Source organism: Ornithodoros turicata, chromosome 6, assembly GCF_037126465.1.
Source record: "Ornithodoros turicata isolate Travis chromosome 6, ASM3712646v1, whole genome shotgun sequence".
In the NCBI taxonomy this organism is placed as follows: domain Eukaryota; kingdom Metazoa; phylum Arthropoda; class Arachnida; order Ixodida; family Argasidae; genus Ornithodoros; species Ornithodoros turicata.
In genome coordinates, this window is record NC_088206.1 from 63124605 (window position 1) to 63141923 (window position 17319).

The window sequence follows — 17319 nt, forward strand, 5'->3', positions numbered from 1 at the left end:
CATTTATTGTAATGTAACCAAAGAAAATTCCAAGCTATCACATTGCCTACAGTATTGTTACAGTTGCGTGACCTCTCTAGAAAGAAGGGTGACGGTTAGGGAAGGTGGGTTAGCTTTTTTTTAATAGTTGCGAAAGGCCTTCCTCGTGACTCAACATCCTCATTGATCAGAAATCGTCCGAGTGTAAGGAGGAAGAGGAAGACGAAGACCCTCCGTTCCTTCTTGCGTGTAATCACGAGGACAGATTGTCAACCGCTGCCGACGATCTAAAACTCTGAAGATGGCTGCGGGAGGATACGGGTACACTTTCGGGGAGTACCCATACCACACAAGGTGAGTCGCGAAATCCGTGACGAGTCGTGGGTTCCGGTGTAACGGGATAGCATGACAGGTGCCCATAGGAATCCGACTGCACCTGCATAGGATCGCAGTGCTGCTGTGGCCCGTACGGCTCGCGTCAAAGTGAACTTGAACACCGCTTCAGCTTGCGAAGCGGGAATAGAGCTGGCAGCGCCTAGCAGAATAGGATACAGTTCTGTAGCTAGGCTTATGGCTTTTCTTAACAAACGGAAATAGACATCAGATAACATATGATTTTACCAGAAGGATGAGAAAATAACGGATAAATGAAACAAGAATCAACGTCGTATGACGTGCCAAATGTATAAAAACTAAAATTTATCGCCGCTTCCTTCGAGACGACCCGCCATGTGTACTGAGGTTCCGGGGACCCAACCTGCGGTAGTCTCCTGATGCCCACACCGCCTAATGCGTTCCTGGTGGGGGCGCCCATAGACCCCCCAGTCGGTCTAACCTGGCCCAACCCAACCGCCCTATCTTCTACAGGGTTAGTCTAGCAAACGTCACACATTTCGATCGCATCGTAAAAATATAAGACGGGCTTTAGCTTACCCCAAACTTTGAAGACTGCTAGCCATTTGTCTCAGGTTTTATTGCAATTTTTTGTAAGCACAATGCTAATGTAGAAAGAAAATTAAGGATCAAGGAAAAACTCGCCCCATGCATTTTCAATGGCCTATCTCACACAAACACCACCATTTTTCTTGTGTCCGCTTCACATTCACATCACGTCACACAGGCGGCGCTGCCTACAACGATGTGACATGCCCATTCTGACCATGATTCTGACGTTATGCACTCATCCTCTTCTGTACGGTGGTGCCACCTGTGTGTGGTGAAATTAAAATGAGGTGCACACAGGAGAAAATGGCGGCTTTTGAGTGAGATAGGCCATAGGAAATGCACAGAGAGGTTTTTCTTGATTTTCAATTTTTCTTCTACACAACCATAGAGCTCACAAAAAATTCCAACAAAACTAGAGACAAATTGCTACCAGTTTGCTAAGTTTGGGGTTGGCTAAACCCTGTTTTCTATTTTTCCGGTCCACTCCAAATGTGTAACGTTTGCCATAGACTAACCCTGTACAAGGTGGCAACCGCCGAGTACGTTAGGCTTAGCATTGCCATCTTCCTCCTGCGCTAGAAGTGCTTCAGATGGTGTTCTTCAAATGGATATGAAAAAGCTTCTAGATCACACATTTTTGTAATTCTTCCTTTTTTATATTCGGTACATAGCCTTCTTCCACTTCAGTTACACTATTTGTTTCTAAACACTGCTTAAACACGAAACGCAGTGTTCACCGTTCACGAAACACCGTTCAAGTTTTGCAGTTATTCTCTTTACCGAGGGAAAGCTACGTGTGAAGCAATGAAAATTCTGACGTCTTTGTGCAGTCAAGCCGTCGAGAGCGTCACATTAGATGGCATTTTCCAGAGAGCGACAAGAAGGGAAACGTTTTACATTATTTTTACATTTTATTATAAATCAACATGCACAAAGGCTCAGTTCGCAAGATATAAATGCCGTCAATGAACATTACGCGATTCTACGAATTCTCGAAACGACCCCCCCCAAAACTTTCTGGTTTCGGATTCTCCAAGAGTTGGTGACGTCACTCCAAGCTCTGGCGTCCGTCCCCTAGTGACAGACAACGCCACCTAGATACAGAAGGCTCTCACTCCTTCGCACGTAGACATATATAAAGTCCGCCAATGGCAGCATCCAGCCAAGATGTCAGCCAATCGTAAGAGACAGTTTCGAAACCCAGGTTTTCTGCGACTACCAGCGGCTGCCCATGCGGCTGATGTCGAATCGTTTCCATAGCTATACGGCCGCTGAAAGCAAAGTCGTCATTGGCAGACTCCTACTTGTTACGTCGCATCTCCCAAGCGATCAGGCCTTGTCTCTAGGTGGTGTTGTAACAGCGCGAGCGCCTTCCCGCTCACTGTCCCACGTTGGAAGACTGCCAGTACAGCTGTAGTCAGCAGATAGACATGATGATGATGACGGTGATTAGTGGCTGGAGCAACACGCCAGACGGATGGCAGACTGTGGAGATACGACGTCACACTTTAGAAAATTCAAAATTAGAGAAGAGACACAATATTGTGGGAGAATACGAGAATGCTTTTTTTTTGTGTTAGTGCCGCGAAGCAACTGTGGCTATGAGCGGCGTACAGATGTGGACAGATGGAGAGACGACATCAAGAAGGAGTGGAGGACAGGGGGGGTTAGTATGCGTCCTGGCCGACTTCAGGGGGAACTGTGCCCACATTCGTCTGGAAAGTCTTCGGAAAACACCGGGAAAGCCTCAGACAGCACAGCAGGTGGTAGGATTCGAACCCACCACCTCCCAGTCTTCAGCAATACATGGTTGTGAGACACATGAATTACAATGGCATAAATTCGGCGGAGTTCCGAAGGCACCAGATTTAGTCGTCGGTGGCTCGCGGTAGAAAGACGCCGAACTGTTCAGCAACAAGTTGTTCTTACCCATGGATTTTTTTTTCTACGTCAGGGACAACGCTGAATACATTGCTGGTCCAAGTGAGGAAAGACCCAAGAGATCCCGGCGGCACCGACATGGGTCCAGGTGGGTGACGCTCACTCGGACGCAGCTCGTGTTGGGCATGATCGCTGTGGCCATCGTAGTCGTGGCCGCCGTCGTCTTCTCCATCGCCATCCTTCACCACAGCAGACATCTGTGGGTTGAAGACAACCAGGTGGTGTTGTAGCCTCCGCAGAAGCAAACTCTCTAGTATCTTTTAAAATATAAAACCTTCTTCCGACCAGGCGAGCGATAGCCGTCCTCGAGCACGGCGGCGTCAGCCGGAGTCACGAACAGTCATGGAGCGCTACGGCCTTCCCCCGTTTGTGGTGTCTTCATTCAGCCTGAACAACAACACATTGGTGAACAGTATCGTCGATGGGATCAAGCCTGAAAATATCCGAGCGCATCTCAGGTACAGGTCATTGAGGTTTGACTCATGGGCGTCCCCAAGACTTTTTCCAAGGGAGGAGCGGGGGGGGGGGGGGGTGAAGTGCACGCTCCACCTCGTACCCCTTCTTTTTCTGGAGGTGGACGTTGCGCAGTGTGTTGGGTGTTAAGAGTGTTCCTATCATGGCATCTGAGAATAATCGTTACGACCTATGACTAAAGAGCACACTATTTTCACAAGCGACTTTCAGGTGGGGGCATGGCCCCCCCTTGCCCTCTCTCTAGGTACGCCCATTTTTTTTATTAAGAACTTTAAGTCGCGTATGACTGCTTTCCGTAGGTTCTTAGCATCGAAGCCTCATCGATCTGGCACGGAACGAAGTGAGACTGAAGTTGTCAACTACATTTACAACAAAATGAAGGATTACGGGTTCGATTCTTGCGAACGTATTCCGTATCACGTACTGCACCAATACCCGGATCATGCCCGTCCCAACCAGGTCAGACGACCCGGAAGTCAAGCACCGTATAACTATATGACTGCTGACAACCATTGACTTGAACGGTTATCTGTTCATGCAGGTGGGACTGCGTGGTTTGAAAGACCAAGTGATCTTCAAAGCTGATCTCCTCGAGGAGACGACCGGTACAAAAGACGTTAATTTTCAGCCCGGTTACCTAGCCTTTTCAGCGTCAGGAATCGTAGAGGTAAAACTGGTTGTGCAGGTGTCCTTGTTCATGGAGATCTGTCGCCGAGTTAACAGACTTCTGTATGGTCTCGTTCAAGGGGGAAGTCGTGTATGTCGACTACGCCCGGAACGAGGACTTCGATCTGCTCGAAGACCACGATATCAGGGTGGCTGGTCACATTTGCATCGCGCGGTTAGGAGAGATACATCGAGGAGAACAGGTCAGAGGGAAGCTCCTTCTGTCACATGCCTGCGAAGGTTTGCATGTATTAAAGACGTGAGCCAGTGGCCACACTTTGATCTTACTGTACAAAGTGCAGGCCTGATGTAAATCAGTGGCATCCAGCTTCGGAGGCTAGAGTGCCAACTACTGATAGCATATTGCGTGGCCTGTGCGAATTACTATGAGCAAAAATACACTCACGCACAGGGGTGAGACGACATTGAAGATGCGTTCGCATATGCCTTTCAAAGTACGGCGCTGTTCGTGTTTTTCGCTGCGTTGGAATGAACCGATCACGCATAGCAGAGCCGGAGCAAATGTGGTTGAAGTCCATGGTTTCAAGGCGATTCATCCATTGTTGGTATAACTGCCAGTAATTTACGTACACGTCAATAGAGACGCATGTGCGAATCCAGCTTTAGAGAGATTGCAAGGGATCCAGCAGAACACACATGGCCTCCTAAATAACCACCGTCTGTACTGTGGGAGGTACAGGTTGGTCTTGGCTGCTCGAGCTCTAGCGTCGTTTCCCTCGTAATTGCAGGTCGAGGAATACGCTATGCAAGTATAGGTCAGCCTTTCGCGCAGCCTCTCAGTTTTTCCCTTTCCCCTCGTGCACGTAGAATAGTCTTATTGGATCGCTCTTAAATAAGGTACCACAACAACATCACGTGTGATCCACGTTGCTTCACCAGCTAGCGTGGCTCAGTGATTAGCGTGCTGGCCATGTCACGTCGAGTCTTGGAGGTACCTGGGCACGAATCCCGGTGCCGGCTGTGCTGCCTGGAGTTTTTCCTGGGTTTTATTCAAACGCTCTCAGGCATATGTCGGCACAGTCGGCCTTTTAAGTTGGCACAGTTCCCTTTGAAGTCTGCCTAGGACGCACATTCCCCCAGAGCGTTAGTATTCCCCCGACAACGGTGACGTTTCATTAGCGCCACCACCAGTTTGCTTAATCTTTTTCACCACAGTCTTATGGCCCATCGGCGGATGTCCCTTATTATGGTGAACTACCCTTATTGCTGCTTTCTGAGTGGACAGTGACGCTTTGTCACGTGCCTTTCTTTCTTTCTCTCACGCGCAGGGACGTACTCTCGTAGCGTATAGAGAAGACGTCTTTCTACAGTAGGCAGAGACCAAAACGCTGAACTTAGTGCCGAACAAGGCGAACAACGAAATGAAATAGCAGAGGCAGGCACTTTTCTTGCAAAAGGCGCACATGTTTACGTTTGGCCCAAAGTGTGATGCGATGCCACGATGAAGTTGTGACATATTATTGATGCTCTGTTATTGATTCAACAGGTTCGAAACTGCTACGAACGTGGAGGCATCGGCGCTATCCTCTTTTTGGACCCCGGTGCAATTGGCAGTCGCGATGCCGTTATCCCCAAAAGCACGTACGACCCCGCCGCTGCTGTACAAGGAGGTACACTATACATCCAGGGAGACCCCGAAACACCTGGGTACCCTTCCATAGGTACTGCAATGGCGCTCAGTGAACATCTTGTGTGCTGATATACTTTGCTCTGTATACTTTCAGAAGAAGCCCTGAGAATGAGTCACACTGACGTTACTCCAAAAATTCCCGCGCAAGTAATTTCGTATAAGGATGCCAAAGTGCTGCTAAGGTACCTTTTGAGGTGTTTAGGTTGTCAGTAAAAACGCAATGACATTCTTATGGTTCCGACTTACAGCCTACTTGAAGGCCTAGATGCTCCAACAGGCTTCAACGCAACATCGAGGGCTGTACCGTTTCAGATAGACCACAAAGGAAGGTAAATGATGCTGGTATCTTCTAAACCATTATAAGCCAAGACGCCATTATGGCATTGGCTAAGGCCATTATATATATACTCTGATGCTGTTAAATTTAAACCTCAGGAAGGTTCGTCTGGAAGTATATGCGCGTTATGAGAGACGTGTCGTCTACGATGTCATTGGGGTCATCAAGGGTAGTGAAGAACCAGGTGAAGAGTTCACTGCAAGGTCGCCTGTAGATTGTGGCTAACGATGCAGCCCGTCACTAGATCTGTACGCCATAACCGGAAACCATCACGATGCTTGGTCTTACGGGGCTGTAGACCCATCTTCAGGGACAGCGGCACTATTAGAAGTTGCCAGGGTTCTGGGAACGATACGGCGTCGCGGTTGGAGGCCGCGGCGGTCTATCGTCTTTGGGTTCTGGGCGGCCCAAGAGATGGCAGCTGCCGGCTCTCAAGAGTTTGTGGAGGTAAGAGTAATACTTTAGAACAGAAGTACGACCGCTTATGTATCTGCAAATACAGGATAGGTACCTGCTCCTGAGCAACGGCGCCGTTAGCTATACTGATGTAGACGGCTGTACTTCAGGTATATTCGTTATCTTGTGGTAGTAAGCTGTGTATCTATAGTGCCTAAGTGTTGTTCATGCGGCCTTTCTGTCAATGTAGGACCGGTGTTCTCTGCCTTCGGCTCGCCTTCCTTGAAAAATATTTTGTACAGCGCCACGAAAGTTGTAAGTTTATATCGCGTAAGTAATATATGGCGTGGAGAGCCTTCGATTTTAAGCTACCACCTGCAGATATCCGGTGAGCGAAAATCTCTATACGACAGCTGGACGGAGTACGAGTTGAAGGGACAGACGCTGATGGATCCACCGTAAGTGAGTCTGCATGTCTTCATCAACTTATGGATGACGTCATATCATCTACTGCAGTGTTAGGTTACCCTACCTCGGTTCGGAGAACGGCGCCTTCAGCTTTTTCGTTGGCGTTCCCTCGCTGGGTATCTCCTTCCGACAGGACCGCGTAAGGCTAGTTTTGATTTATGTCACGTTTAAAAATTGCAAACGTAATTTGCGCAGAGGAAATACGGCGAAGGCGCGTATCCCGCCTACCACACATCGTTCGACACGCTACACCTCTTGGAGTCCTACATCGATCCAGACCTGCGCATAACTGGGCAGTGCGCGCAGCTTGGCGGGGTGTTGACCTTCATGTTAGCGGAGACTGAAGTGATACCGTACGACCTGGTCAGCCTAGGCCTAGCATTACGGGAAGCCTTTGAGAACTTGGAATCCGTCAGGAGACACATGGAGTCTGCCAATGCTAACCTGGGTACGTGGGTTGCAGGGCGCGACATTGTCGTTACAACGGTCGTTGGTATGTCAAGATGTGAGCACGCGATGTCTAGAAGGGTTCATCATATATAGGTGAACTATGTTACATGTCCGTTCTTGCAGAGTGGCTCCGGGAGGAGATCCAACAATTCATGGATGCGGCCAGGAGCTGGCACATCTGGATTCGCAGTCAGAGAGCTCACGAGTGAGGTTTCTCGAGATTTCGGGAGCCGAGGTTCTGCTAAACCATCAACGACATTTCGCAGGTACACGACCTTGCGAAGTATAAATGAACGCATGATGCTGGTGGAGAGGGCGTTCATAAAACACGAAGGACTTATGGGAAGACCAACAGTCAGGTAAGGTAGCTCAAGACACAACGTTGTGTGCTAACGTTGTGTTGCTAATTGCTATCGAATCTTAACAGGCATATGGCGTTCTCACCTTCATTATCTAATTCGTTATCTGGATACGGATTTCCTTCCCTGCACGACTACGCCTTCTACGGAAGTCGCCTCGAAGAGGGGTCCCACGAGCACGAAAAGGCTTGGGATTCCGTCCGCCGACACGTTAATGACATCGCCTTGGCTGTTCGAGCAGCACGTTTGCTCATCGAACCAGGCATGATAATTTAGGATTTTCGGTACAATGATGTGCCGGACAGCAACGGTTGGGCTTTGAATAAATTAATACGTGTACTTTGCAACTTATCAGGTCGTTTCCTTTGTGTAATTGCCTATTGTAAGAAGGCTGATCAGATAACATGAGCTAAAGGCACAGTCCAGCAAAGCACATAGTCCTGCACTCTGTCTTGCTGCTGGCACAACTGAACTGGCAGTCAGAGGGCTGATCTTCAGGCGCCACCACCCTTCCATGTAACTACCTCTTCCTCCTCGTCCCCCTCCTCTCCACAATAGCTCCAGACCGACCAAAGTACGAGTATCGTCGTTGGTGGGCCCTCGTCGTGGGTGGGTTGAAGCTGACTCTTTAAAATAAATATGCGAATAAATTAACGGATGACGCCCGACGGGAATACAACAACAACAACTTTATTACTGGCCGACGGGAATACCAATCTGCAGTAAGTTTCCGAAACTTGTCACAAACAGCGATGTTTCTGCACTTTCTAATTGCTCAACTAGCTCAACTTCTCAACTCAATTGCTCAACTCCTAATGGCTCCGATCGTGAGATAGGACAGTTTTTGCGAAGGGTACACATGGTGGCGAGTAAGCCACAATAAGCATACCTCGCTGTATGTAATGCCTTAGGGCCCTTTAAGGTATTAAAATGAAATGAAATATCCTAGCATTCAAAATCCCAGATCTCAAAACTTTCAATACCAAAATCGAAAATAGCGATATCAAAGCTTCTGCGAGGTCAGAGAATGACCTTGTTGCAAAATAACATATCACTGAGCAACGTGTCAGCGTCGCGTGTTTTCGATGTCGGTCGCAGTCGATTTTGTGAACGTACGGCACATTTGAGCGACTGTTACTGGCCTCACGTATACTTCACGTGCTCTTCCTGCTCATTAAACTATAACTGAATTATTGCCCACCCATTGGTCCGTAGCCTATTGCCTTTGTGCCACACTACCGCAGGAAGAAGAAGTGCAGGAAGAAGTAGAAGAATCGAACCCTCGGTTTTCTGGCTCGAAGCTTTATCGGAGCTTTATCGAAGCGTTTGTCCCCGGATAGATTTGACTGGCGTCATGAATATTGAAGACAGCGCACCCATCTATGAAAGCGCTCAAGACAACAATCTTCGTCAGAGGCTGGTGGCTTCCAACGATCAGCTGTTAGTATATTCCTCCGTCTCCGTATACGAGCATTGCAGACAACATACTCGTAATATATGCCATGTTTCCAAACAGCGAAGGCGATGGAAGGAGACCGCGTCATCATAAACATTTTCTGAAGCGATTTCGACGATCCAAGCTGCAATTAGTTTGCGCCACGACTTCCGTCTTCCTGGTGGTGAGTGCGGCAGCAGTCTTGGCCGTCATTATAGTACGACACAACGGACTCGGAAGAAATTCTTCAAGAGACACTCGATCTCGTGGTCGAAGAGCCCTCGATGAGGTCAGCATTTCCTTAGTAATATACAGCTATGAATGTCTTGTCAATTCGTGATTCGTGGTCTTAGGACGACGATGCCGATATTTCGAAATAGAGCGTTACATTATACAGGTGCCACTTTAGGTATGTCACGTGAGCCTTTGTTTGGGGCCGGTTGTAATTCCCTCGCACGTTACATGTGGCGTTACGTTTTCCGTGGATTCTCTGAGGTCGCCTCCTGGTACGGCATGAAACGTAGACAGAATGCTTCTTCCGCGGGTAAACTGTAGTGATTAACTTCACTCAACATGATGCCTCACAGGAAGGCGTAAAAAGCTCAACCGTACTGTAATGGTACCTCAATATGCAAGAACCATTAGAAAGCAAATCCTCAAATCATTATTCTTCTGTTAGTTCATCCTTACTTCATACATAATACCCGTACGCTGATTGCCTCTTATCTAACTGGACGTGTTTCATAGAATGACACGTGCCCTGAAGACGTTTTTGCCCCTGCTGTCGGCCCCTTCGAGGTGCGTACGAACTCTATAGTGAAGATGGTACTTCAAGGAATCAACACCAGACGCTTACAGAAACATTTAAGGTGAGGTATTGGAAGGTCTGCTAAGGTGATGGCAACGTATTGAACTCACCACGCTTGCAGGTTTCTAACAGCTAGACCTCACCTGTCCGGGACTAAGGACAGCGAGGACACTGTTGCCAATTACATATACGAAAAACTCAAGGAAAATGGTCTCGATGCCTACGAAAAGATTCCGTATAAAATTCTGCACCAGTATCCAGTTCCGGAGGAGCCCAACAGGGTGAGCAGAGCAGCTAATTCGAATAGGGTACCTCACCTATTTGGGTGGACCCTTTTTTCGAATAATGCAGTGACCGAGAAGCCGGGAATTTGCTGGAAATCTTCTATGATGTTTATGTACAGTTCCTACGCTGCACAAGCGCAAATGGATAAAATACGCAGCAGTTAGGGAAGAAGCTTAATTGTTGAAAACTTCTCCTTCTCATAGTCTATGGCACGAAATTTTGAAGCTGCCAAGCTTACTGGCAACGTTCGAAGATGCTGTAAAAAATTCTGGCAGTAACAGTGTCAGATGCTTTGAATAGCTTCCCAAAGAACGTGGAGGCAAACTCTTTAGAAGACAGAGCAAGTTCTGGAGACAAAATCTAAACCGTCACATGTGGAAGAACAACTTCGTATAAAGTAGATAGGCTAAGACTGGGCTTGGAGCAAGAGTGCTGCTGAGTTAGATGCATGACGAAAAGCTGGAGACCAGGAACAAAAAGAACGCACACATAGAACGTCTCAGCCTTCTGGGTTATACCCTTCAGCGGACATGATATTGGCAAAGGTGACAGACTTTTCTAACGGATCGCAACACGTAACCCTGAGCAGGTTCTCCTGGTAGACGCGAGCGGAGCTGTGCTGCTAGAGGCCAAGCTGAAAGAAGGCGAAATTCCTGGTGTGCGAACTTCTTCCGTACCAGGGTACATCGCCTTTTCCGCGAAAGGAACAGCAGAGGTACGTCGTAATACTTTTGCATGGCTATACACTTCATCGAAACAGCTTCTCTTCATCACGTTTCCGTGCAGGGGGAACTTATATACGTGAACCACGGTACCCAGAAGGACTTCGATAAACTGAAGGCGAACGATGTCGACACTTTCAACCGCATATGTATCTGTCGATTAGGAGGGGACCATTTGCGAACTGCAGTACGTATGCTTCCCGATGACTTCGCGCTGATTAGAGCAGTCGAAGTAACAAAGACGTCTACGTGGGCCCCGGAGCAAGAGAATTCCCATTCGACTGTTGCACCGCGCGTTTCGACATCTGCAGCTTGCATGCCTACAACAAACGGGGATTGCTGTATAAGATAACCTTTACGGGCTGTACAACTTGCTTCCTCTGCGTGGAAATTAGTGCTACAACATAGGACGTGTCGTGCGCTAGCAATTCTCTCGCTTGAGAATCATCGTTCTCGATGGATGAGTTGATAACGTATCTGACTAACGTATCTGCTGACAGGGGCGGTATTTGGACCACGCACCTGTTGATTGCAGGTCAAGCGCCCTACCAATTTCAGTTTCTTTCAGAATAATTGGTAGGGCACTTCACCGGCAATTAAGAGGTGCATCGTTCAAATCCCGCCACTATCTGACTTTGTCGTCGATTGTCATATTTCAACTGCTTGCTGATCCCTTCAGCTCATGGACCCTTTAGTTCAGGGACTCACTCTGGCGTCGCTTCTCGTCGTAATTGTCTCGCAACGTGAAACCACGTGCTCAATTAGCGGAGGGTTCCCTTACTATATGCTATGTTTACATACAGAGGTGAGTTTATAATAAGAGACCGAGGTAGACACCGTCGTTCTTCTTGCAACATGCCGAAAGATTAAGACGTTTAAACGTGTGTAATTGCCATTCAGGCTGCACCTCGTAACAAGCTTCACCAGCAACCAGCTGAAGCACAACCCACGTCTTTCTTGTTGTACGCCTCCAGGTCCGTAACTGCCAGGAGAACGGCGGCGTCGGTGTCCTCTTCTTTCCCGACCCTGCAGACGTCTCACCTCTTGGCCCAGAGGAGGTGTACCCAAGATCGGCGTTCGTTGGAGGTACTGCGCTACAAAGGGGAAGTTTATTTACGTACGGCGATCCAGAGACACCAGGGTACCCGTCAGTTGGTGAGCTGAAATATACTTCGAAACGATTGCAACGTACTCATGATCTTTTTTCGTTCGCAAGACGAGGCACTAAGGGTCGAAAGGCTTCCAGGGTTGCCAAAGATTCCCGCCCAGGTAATCGGATACGACGATGCTGAAAAACTCCTGCGGTAAGATTGCTGTACATCTCGCGCACCATCGTCTAATCGCGACGACAACCACGTTGACCAAACTACACCTCACTACTTCATCTTTTATAGCCTTCTGGATGGCAAAGAAATTTTTCCTCACGGAGGATTCCAGTTTCCCTACAGGACGGGACCTTTCAGCAAACAAAATAAGGAAAAGTACGATAAACTTTACGGTGCTCTCGAAGCATACTATTTACAAAGGGATTTTGCTTGCGGCGTGACCTGGACACATTTCTTTTTTCAGACTCGTACGTGTCATTGTGAACAGCGAAATGAAGCGGAAGACCTGCTACAATATCATCGGGGCCATCAAAGGACGCGAGCAACCAGGTGACCATCCTAGCCGACCACGCATAGATTGACAGTGCAATGTAAAAAAAAAAAAAAATAGAGAGAAAAATGTATGTACGAGTTAACATCTACTACAAAACATCCTGTTCATGATCCTGATCTCAAACATCCTGAGCCCATGCTACGTACATATGTGCACCCCCTAAGATCCATGATGAACACAGTCTGTCAACAGATCGTTTATCTATAACCGCGAGCTCGATGGGGAGGGCTGCAAAAAAATTCGGGTGCAGTTACATTGCGACAGTGGCACGCAGGAAAAAAAAACAAAGAAAAAAAAACGGTGTTGCCAGACATTTGAGGGGGGCTTTGGGCGGGGTCTGTCGAATACACAGAGCAACAGCAGCAAGACAGCACGACTGCTACACCCTAGTGCCCGTGACTACAGTAGCCGTAAGATGTAGACGTATATCTTGCGTATTACGGCACTTTTTAGCATTGCCAACATCAACGTCAGCGTTGCCACTTATGTATCGTACGTATGCTACAAGTAGTGTGCTTCAGAGGAGGACATCGGAAACTGAGCCTCAAGCTCTATAGTGACACAATGCTTCGAGTTGCACATGACGCTCTTATTGGCAACCTTCACCGCCACGGCCACTCATTCTGTTCTCTTACCTCAAGTGCAGATCGTTATGCCTTGACGGGAAACCACCACGATGCTTGGGCGTACGGCGCCGCGGAGCCGTCTTCAGGAACCGCGGCTTTGCTGGAAGTCTCTCGGATCCTGGGTGGGTTGAGGCGTAACGGATGGCGACCGCGACGGACTATAGTGTTCGCCTTCTGGGCTGCTCACGAGGTGGCTCTAGCTGGCTCCCAAGAATGGTTGGAGGTGAGAAAGAGGTCCTTAGGGACCAGATACTGACGTCTATATAATGTCCGCGCCGACATTTTCTATCGCAGGATAAATTCCTGTTATTGAATAAGGGTGCCGTCGGATACGCGAATGTTGGGAGCTGCGTGTCAGGTGAGTTTCTTTCAGTTTCGTCTGGCACCTACTGCATTCAGTTAGTGGTTGCGTGACAATGTAAAGGACTGTAATATACATCAATGTTAACCTGTATTCCAAGCTTTATAGCAAAACGGATAATAGCCAGAAAAGTGGGGCCGCAGGTCGCGCAACCCATCCCGCTCTAACGTCACTCCAGGTATCTCTGCCAGCGAGGCGGTCGTGCACGAGATCACATGCTTTCGGGAACCAATAGAAAATGGCCGAGGCTCTCTCTTCTCTGACGTCAGCGCTTAACGCTTTTCAGCTCAGAAGCACCCGCAGAGACCCAAGCAGCATAATATCTTGGTCCCAATATTGGACCAGCATTGTCAATAGGGCCCAAGATGCTGCGCTGCTTTTGAAATTTCTTCAATGAGTGCAGTACAACATGTCACATATGTCAAGGTTCCACAATCGCTTTAAAGTGGTCGGGCACGAGAAATACGACATGCATTGTTGAGTAATCTCGGCTACACGTGCATTTCAAAGTTCTCGGGGACCCCATGCAGTGAATTAGCAAGTACTTTAACCTCCTCCATTTAAGCATGGCGAGGTAACTGAGCTCTCTTGCTGCCAACAGGACCTACGTTTGCTGCTAGCGCGTCGCCTACTTTACGAAATATCCTCTACAGCGCCACCAAAGTGGTAAGAGAGATATGCTATGGCATTATATTTAACTTACGGAAGAACTCGTTGTCTTCAGGTCCCATACGGCAAAAAATCGCTGTACGAAGCTTGGTTCGAATACATGTTCAATAGGACAGCCAAAAAAGAACCTCCGTAAGTTACTGTCTCTTAAGAACTGATAAACCAAGGACGAACTTAAAAACAAAAAAATAAACAAAAACATATCTGTAGCGTCAAGTTACCTCGTGGCATCGCAGACACGTCACCCTTCAACTTCTACGCTGGAATTCCAGCTGTGGATATCACATTCCGACCAGATAAGGTATGATACCAAAAGCCATGTTGATACAACTACCACAAAGGTTCTAAAAACACAGACAATGTCACCGATAACGTAAGAGTGCCAGCGCCAGCAGTGCCGACATACCAGTACACCGAAGGCGAAAGGACTCGGGGTTAAGAAGTACCTGAGGGCTGAGAGGTACTGCTTGCGACACGGTTGTCTGAAATCCGCTCCCCGTGGTATATCCCATGTCAAATCTCAAGGCGTTGCAAGATCATTTATTTCGAGTAAGAAACACATGCAGGATATGGTGCACCAATATTGGAACTACATTTTCGAGGGTGATCAATGAAATATCGGCTGCAGACAAGGGATTTCAGACAACCGTGTCTCGAGCAGTACATCACATTACAGAAAGTGTTTGGATCTTCTATAAGGGAAGCCCATAGTAGGTTTCATAATCATTCTTGTCCCGCAGAAGGGCGTAGGCAGTATCCCCTACCCAGCCTTCCACACGGCTTATGACAACATACACTTGCTGGAGACGTACTTGGACCCCAACCTAACGATCACGAAGCATTGCGCTCAGCTGGACGGAGTCTTGACGCTCATTCTAGCAGAGTCGGATATCTTGCCCTACGATTTCATAGCATTGGGTCGGGAACTTCAGAAGGCAGTGGACAGGCTAAAAGAGCACCAACGGGACATCGTCGACAGCAAGGCTAATATCAGTGAGCTCCTTGTGAAACCCTATAGAGCGTTGAAATCTCTCTATGATACGTCATATCTTTCTTTCTGCAGAGTGGCTGAGAAAAGAGATCGCACAATTCAATTTGGAGGCTAAGAAGTGGCATCAGTGGCTGAAAAAGGCAAAAGACGGGATGGAGTGAGTATCACGTATAGGGAAAGCACCAGCGCTGTAGAAGGCACTGGAATGGAAACGGGAAATAAGATAACGGTAACGGAAATACAGGCTCTGCTGTCCAGTACATCCATACACGTACGTGGGTCACGAAGTCAGTTCACAGAGCACTTACGAGGTTTGACTGATCAGGTATTTCCCTACACCCCCACTGGTTTATTCCAACCCCACCCATATGAAATTATAAGATTTCCCAATACAGCTCGGCTATCATGCATATACCCATAAACATGAATCCATAAACATATACCCCCTTCGAAGCTCGGTTACCCCCCCCCCCTCCCCAAGAGGTCGATTTCTGGGGCAATTACTCCACTGAGTCATGTTCTGTCTGTAAATAGCATCGTTTGAAAACATATCTACCCCCCTCCCCAACAACTCCTAAAAGTTCTTACTTTGTGACGTTCTGCTGATGCGCTTTCATCTTCTTTTTTGTGGACTACGTGGATAGTTCTTCGGTATAGATGGTAGCAAGAGATTATTGGCAACAGTCCATATTATGCTTTCTTTATGCCCTAGAGGTATCTGTGGTTGGATCTCTATCATGAAATTTCATAGAAGGATCGTTGCAGCTCACCCGTTCACATCGAGCACGTCCGTTCAAGCAAGCATTGATGGACTATTGCCTTCCAGGTTAACAACTCGACGAGCCATCAACGATCGGATGCTTTTAATAGAACGGGCATTCATCAAACTTCCTGGCTTTCCCGACAGACCCACTGTCAGGTAACCCGACGGTGCAACTGGCGCCGAAACGCGCTAGTTCTCCTTGGTCATCGAAGCATGTCTAAAACGACTGCGCCATTGCAGGAACCTGGTGTTCTCACCACGGCGTAGAGATCCCTTAAACGTGGTGCCGTTCCCCACTGTCGAGGATGCAGTGCATTCTACGTACCTGACACAGGAAGGTTCAACCGGTCGACATGAGGCACACGAAGCCATCAGACGTGCTGTCAACGATGTAGCACTGGCAACACGTTCGGCGAGACTTCTGCTCAACCCAGACTTTGTTATATAATCGATGTTCCTCGATACAGTACGACTCATAAAAAGTCCCTTCGTTGTAACGTATTATAGTGTTACGAGCATATATGGAAGTATCGCTTGCCTGAGACCAAGCAAGACAACCATGAAGGGTGCTATAGTTTCTCTTATGTCCATGGTGGGTGCTAAACGGTGGGGTACGATTATACCAGTTACCTATCAGTATCTTCACACACAACATGTGGGTACGCTTTCACAGTGTCAGTGAGCTGACGTATGTATACAGGGTGTCCCAGAAAACGTGTCATTGAATTATAATAAAAAAACTACACCACCTAGGGTCATGCGGTCAATGACATTTGTTCTTATTGGGTTTTTGCCACCACCTCATGCGAATGTCGTGTAACGTAAGTTTAATTATGTAAATTTTTGCGAGCTTAAGTCGGAAATTTGCCTAGTAAAGGTCACTTTTTCGCCCCACCAATGTGAAGAGCGTGTCTAATTTAGTCAAATTAATGATAATATTCATATTCAGGAGCTATCCCATCGGAAAAAATAGCCGAACATCATGCTCTACGGAGGTCGCACAGAATAGCGCACAATGAATTTTTCAGCGCAATCTTTGTCAGTCCGACGAAAGGAGGTTGGAAACCCAGCCCTCCCCGACATCGCAGAAAGAGATAAAACAGGCACAGCTTATCACGTCCGACTTTCGCTGGGATAATGCTTTCCCTCTCCCAATTTTAAGAAGTGTTACTTTTTCTACTATCACTCTGTGGGCTGGCTGCGGAACCTCCTTTCGTCGCACTGAGAGCGATTGCGCTCAAAAAGTCATCGCGCGTTATGGTCCGGTACCCCGAAAAGCATGATATTCGGCTATTTTTTCCGATGGGATAGCTCGTGAATATCACTGTCAATTA

The 17319-nt window shown here is 47.8% G+C and overlaps 2 protein-coding genes across 5 annotated transcripts; both read left to right on the forward strand.

Moving 5' to 3' along the window:
* The first annotated feature begins 208 nt into the window (after positions 1–208).
* LOC135398144 (N-acetylated-alpha-linked acidic dipeptidase 2-like) lies at positions 209–8017 on the forward strand. 3 transcript variants are annotated; one of them, XM_064629574.1, is made up of 19 exons: positions 209–333; positions 2879–3083; positions 3154–3323; positions 3639–3798; positions 3881–4006; positions 4086–4208; positions 5513–5687; positions 5751–5838; positions 5905–5985; positions 6092–6177; positions 6238–6440; positions 6496–6559; positions 6640–6719; positions 6771–6847; positions 6906–6996; positions 7053–7305; positions 7431–7512; positions 7574–7666; positions 7735–8017. In XM_064629574.1, exons 1-19 carry the CDS (start codon positions 281–283, stop codon positions 7940–7942), a joined length of 2418 nt encoding a protein of 805 aa, XP_064485644.1. In that variant the 5' UTR covers positions 209–280; the 3' UTR covers positions 7943–8017. The 3 variants fall into 3 exon arrangements, with proteins under 3 accessions (XP_064485644.1, XP_064485645.1, XP_064485646.1); XM_064629575.1 differs by having other exon boundaries at positions 6640–6704; XM_064629576.1 differs by lacking the exon at positions 209–333 and having other exon boundaries at positions 2985–3064.
* Positions 8018–8890: 873 nt separating this feature from the next.
* Positions 8891–16486, forward strand: LOC135398145 (aminopeptidase NAALADL1-like). 2 transcript variants are annotated; one of them, XM_064629577.1, is made up of 19 exons: positions 8891–9106; positions 9183–9390; positions 9849–9970; positions 10031–10190; positions 10784–10909; positions 10981–11103; positions 11891–12071; positions 12133–12220; positions 12311–12397; positions 12486–12571; positions 13222–13424; positions 13496–13559; positions 14164–14228; positions 14287–14363; positions 14442–14532; positions 14972–15224; positions 15295–15379; positions 16049–16141; positions 16226–16486. In XM_064629577.1, exons 1-19 carry the CDS (start codon positions 9021–9023, stop codon positions 16431–16433), a joined length of 2406 nt encoding a protein of 801 aa, XP_064485647.1. In that variant the 5' UTR covers positions 8891–9020; the 3' UTR covers positions 16434–16486. The 2 variants fall into 2 exon arrangements, with proteins under 2 accessions (XP_064485647.1, XP_064485648.1); XM_064629578.1 differs by having other exon boundaries at positions 9183–9285.
* The last annotated feature ends 833 nt before the right edge of the window (positions 16487–17319 follow it).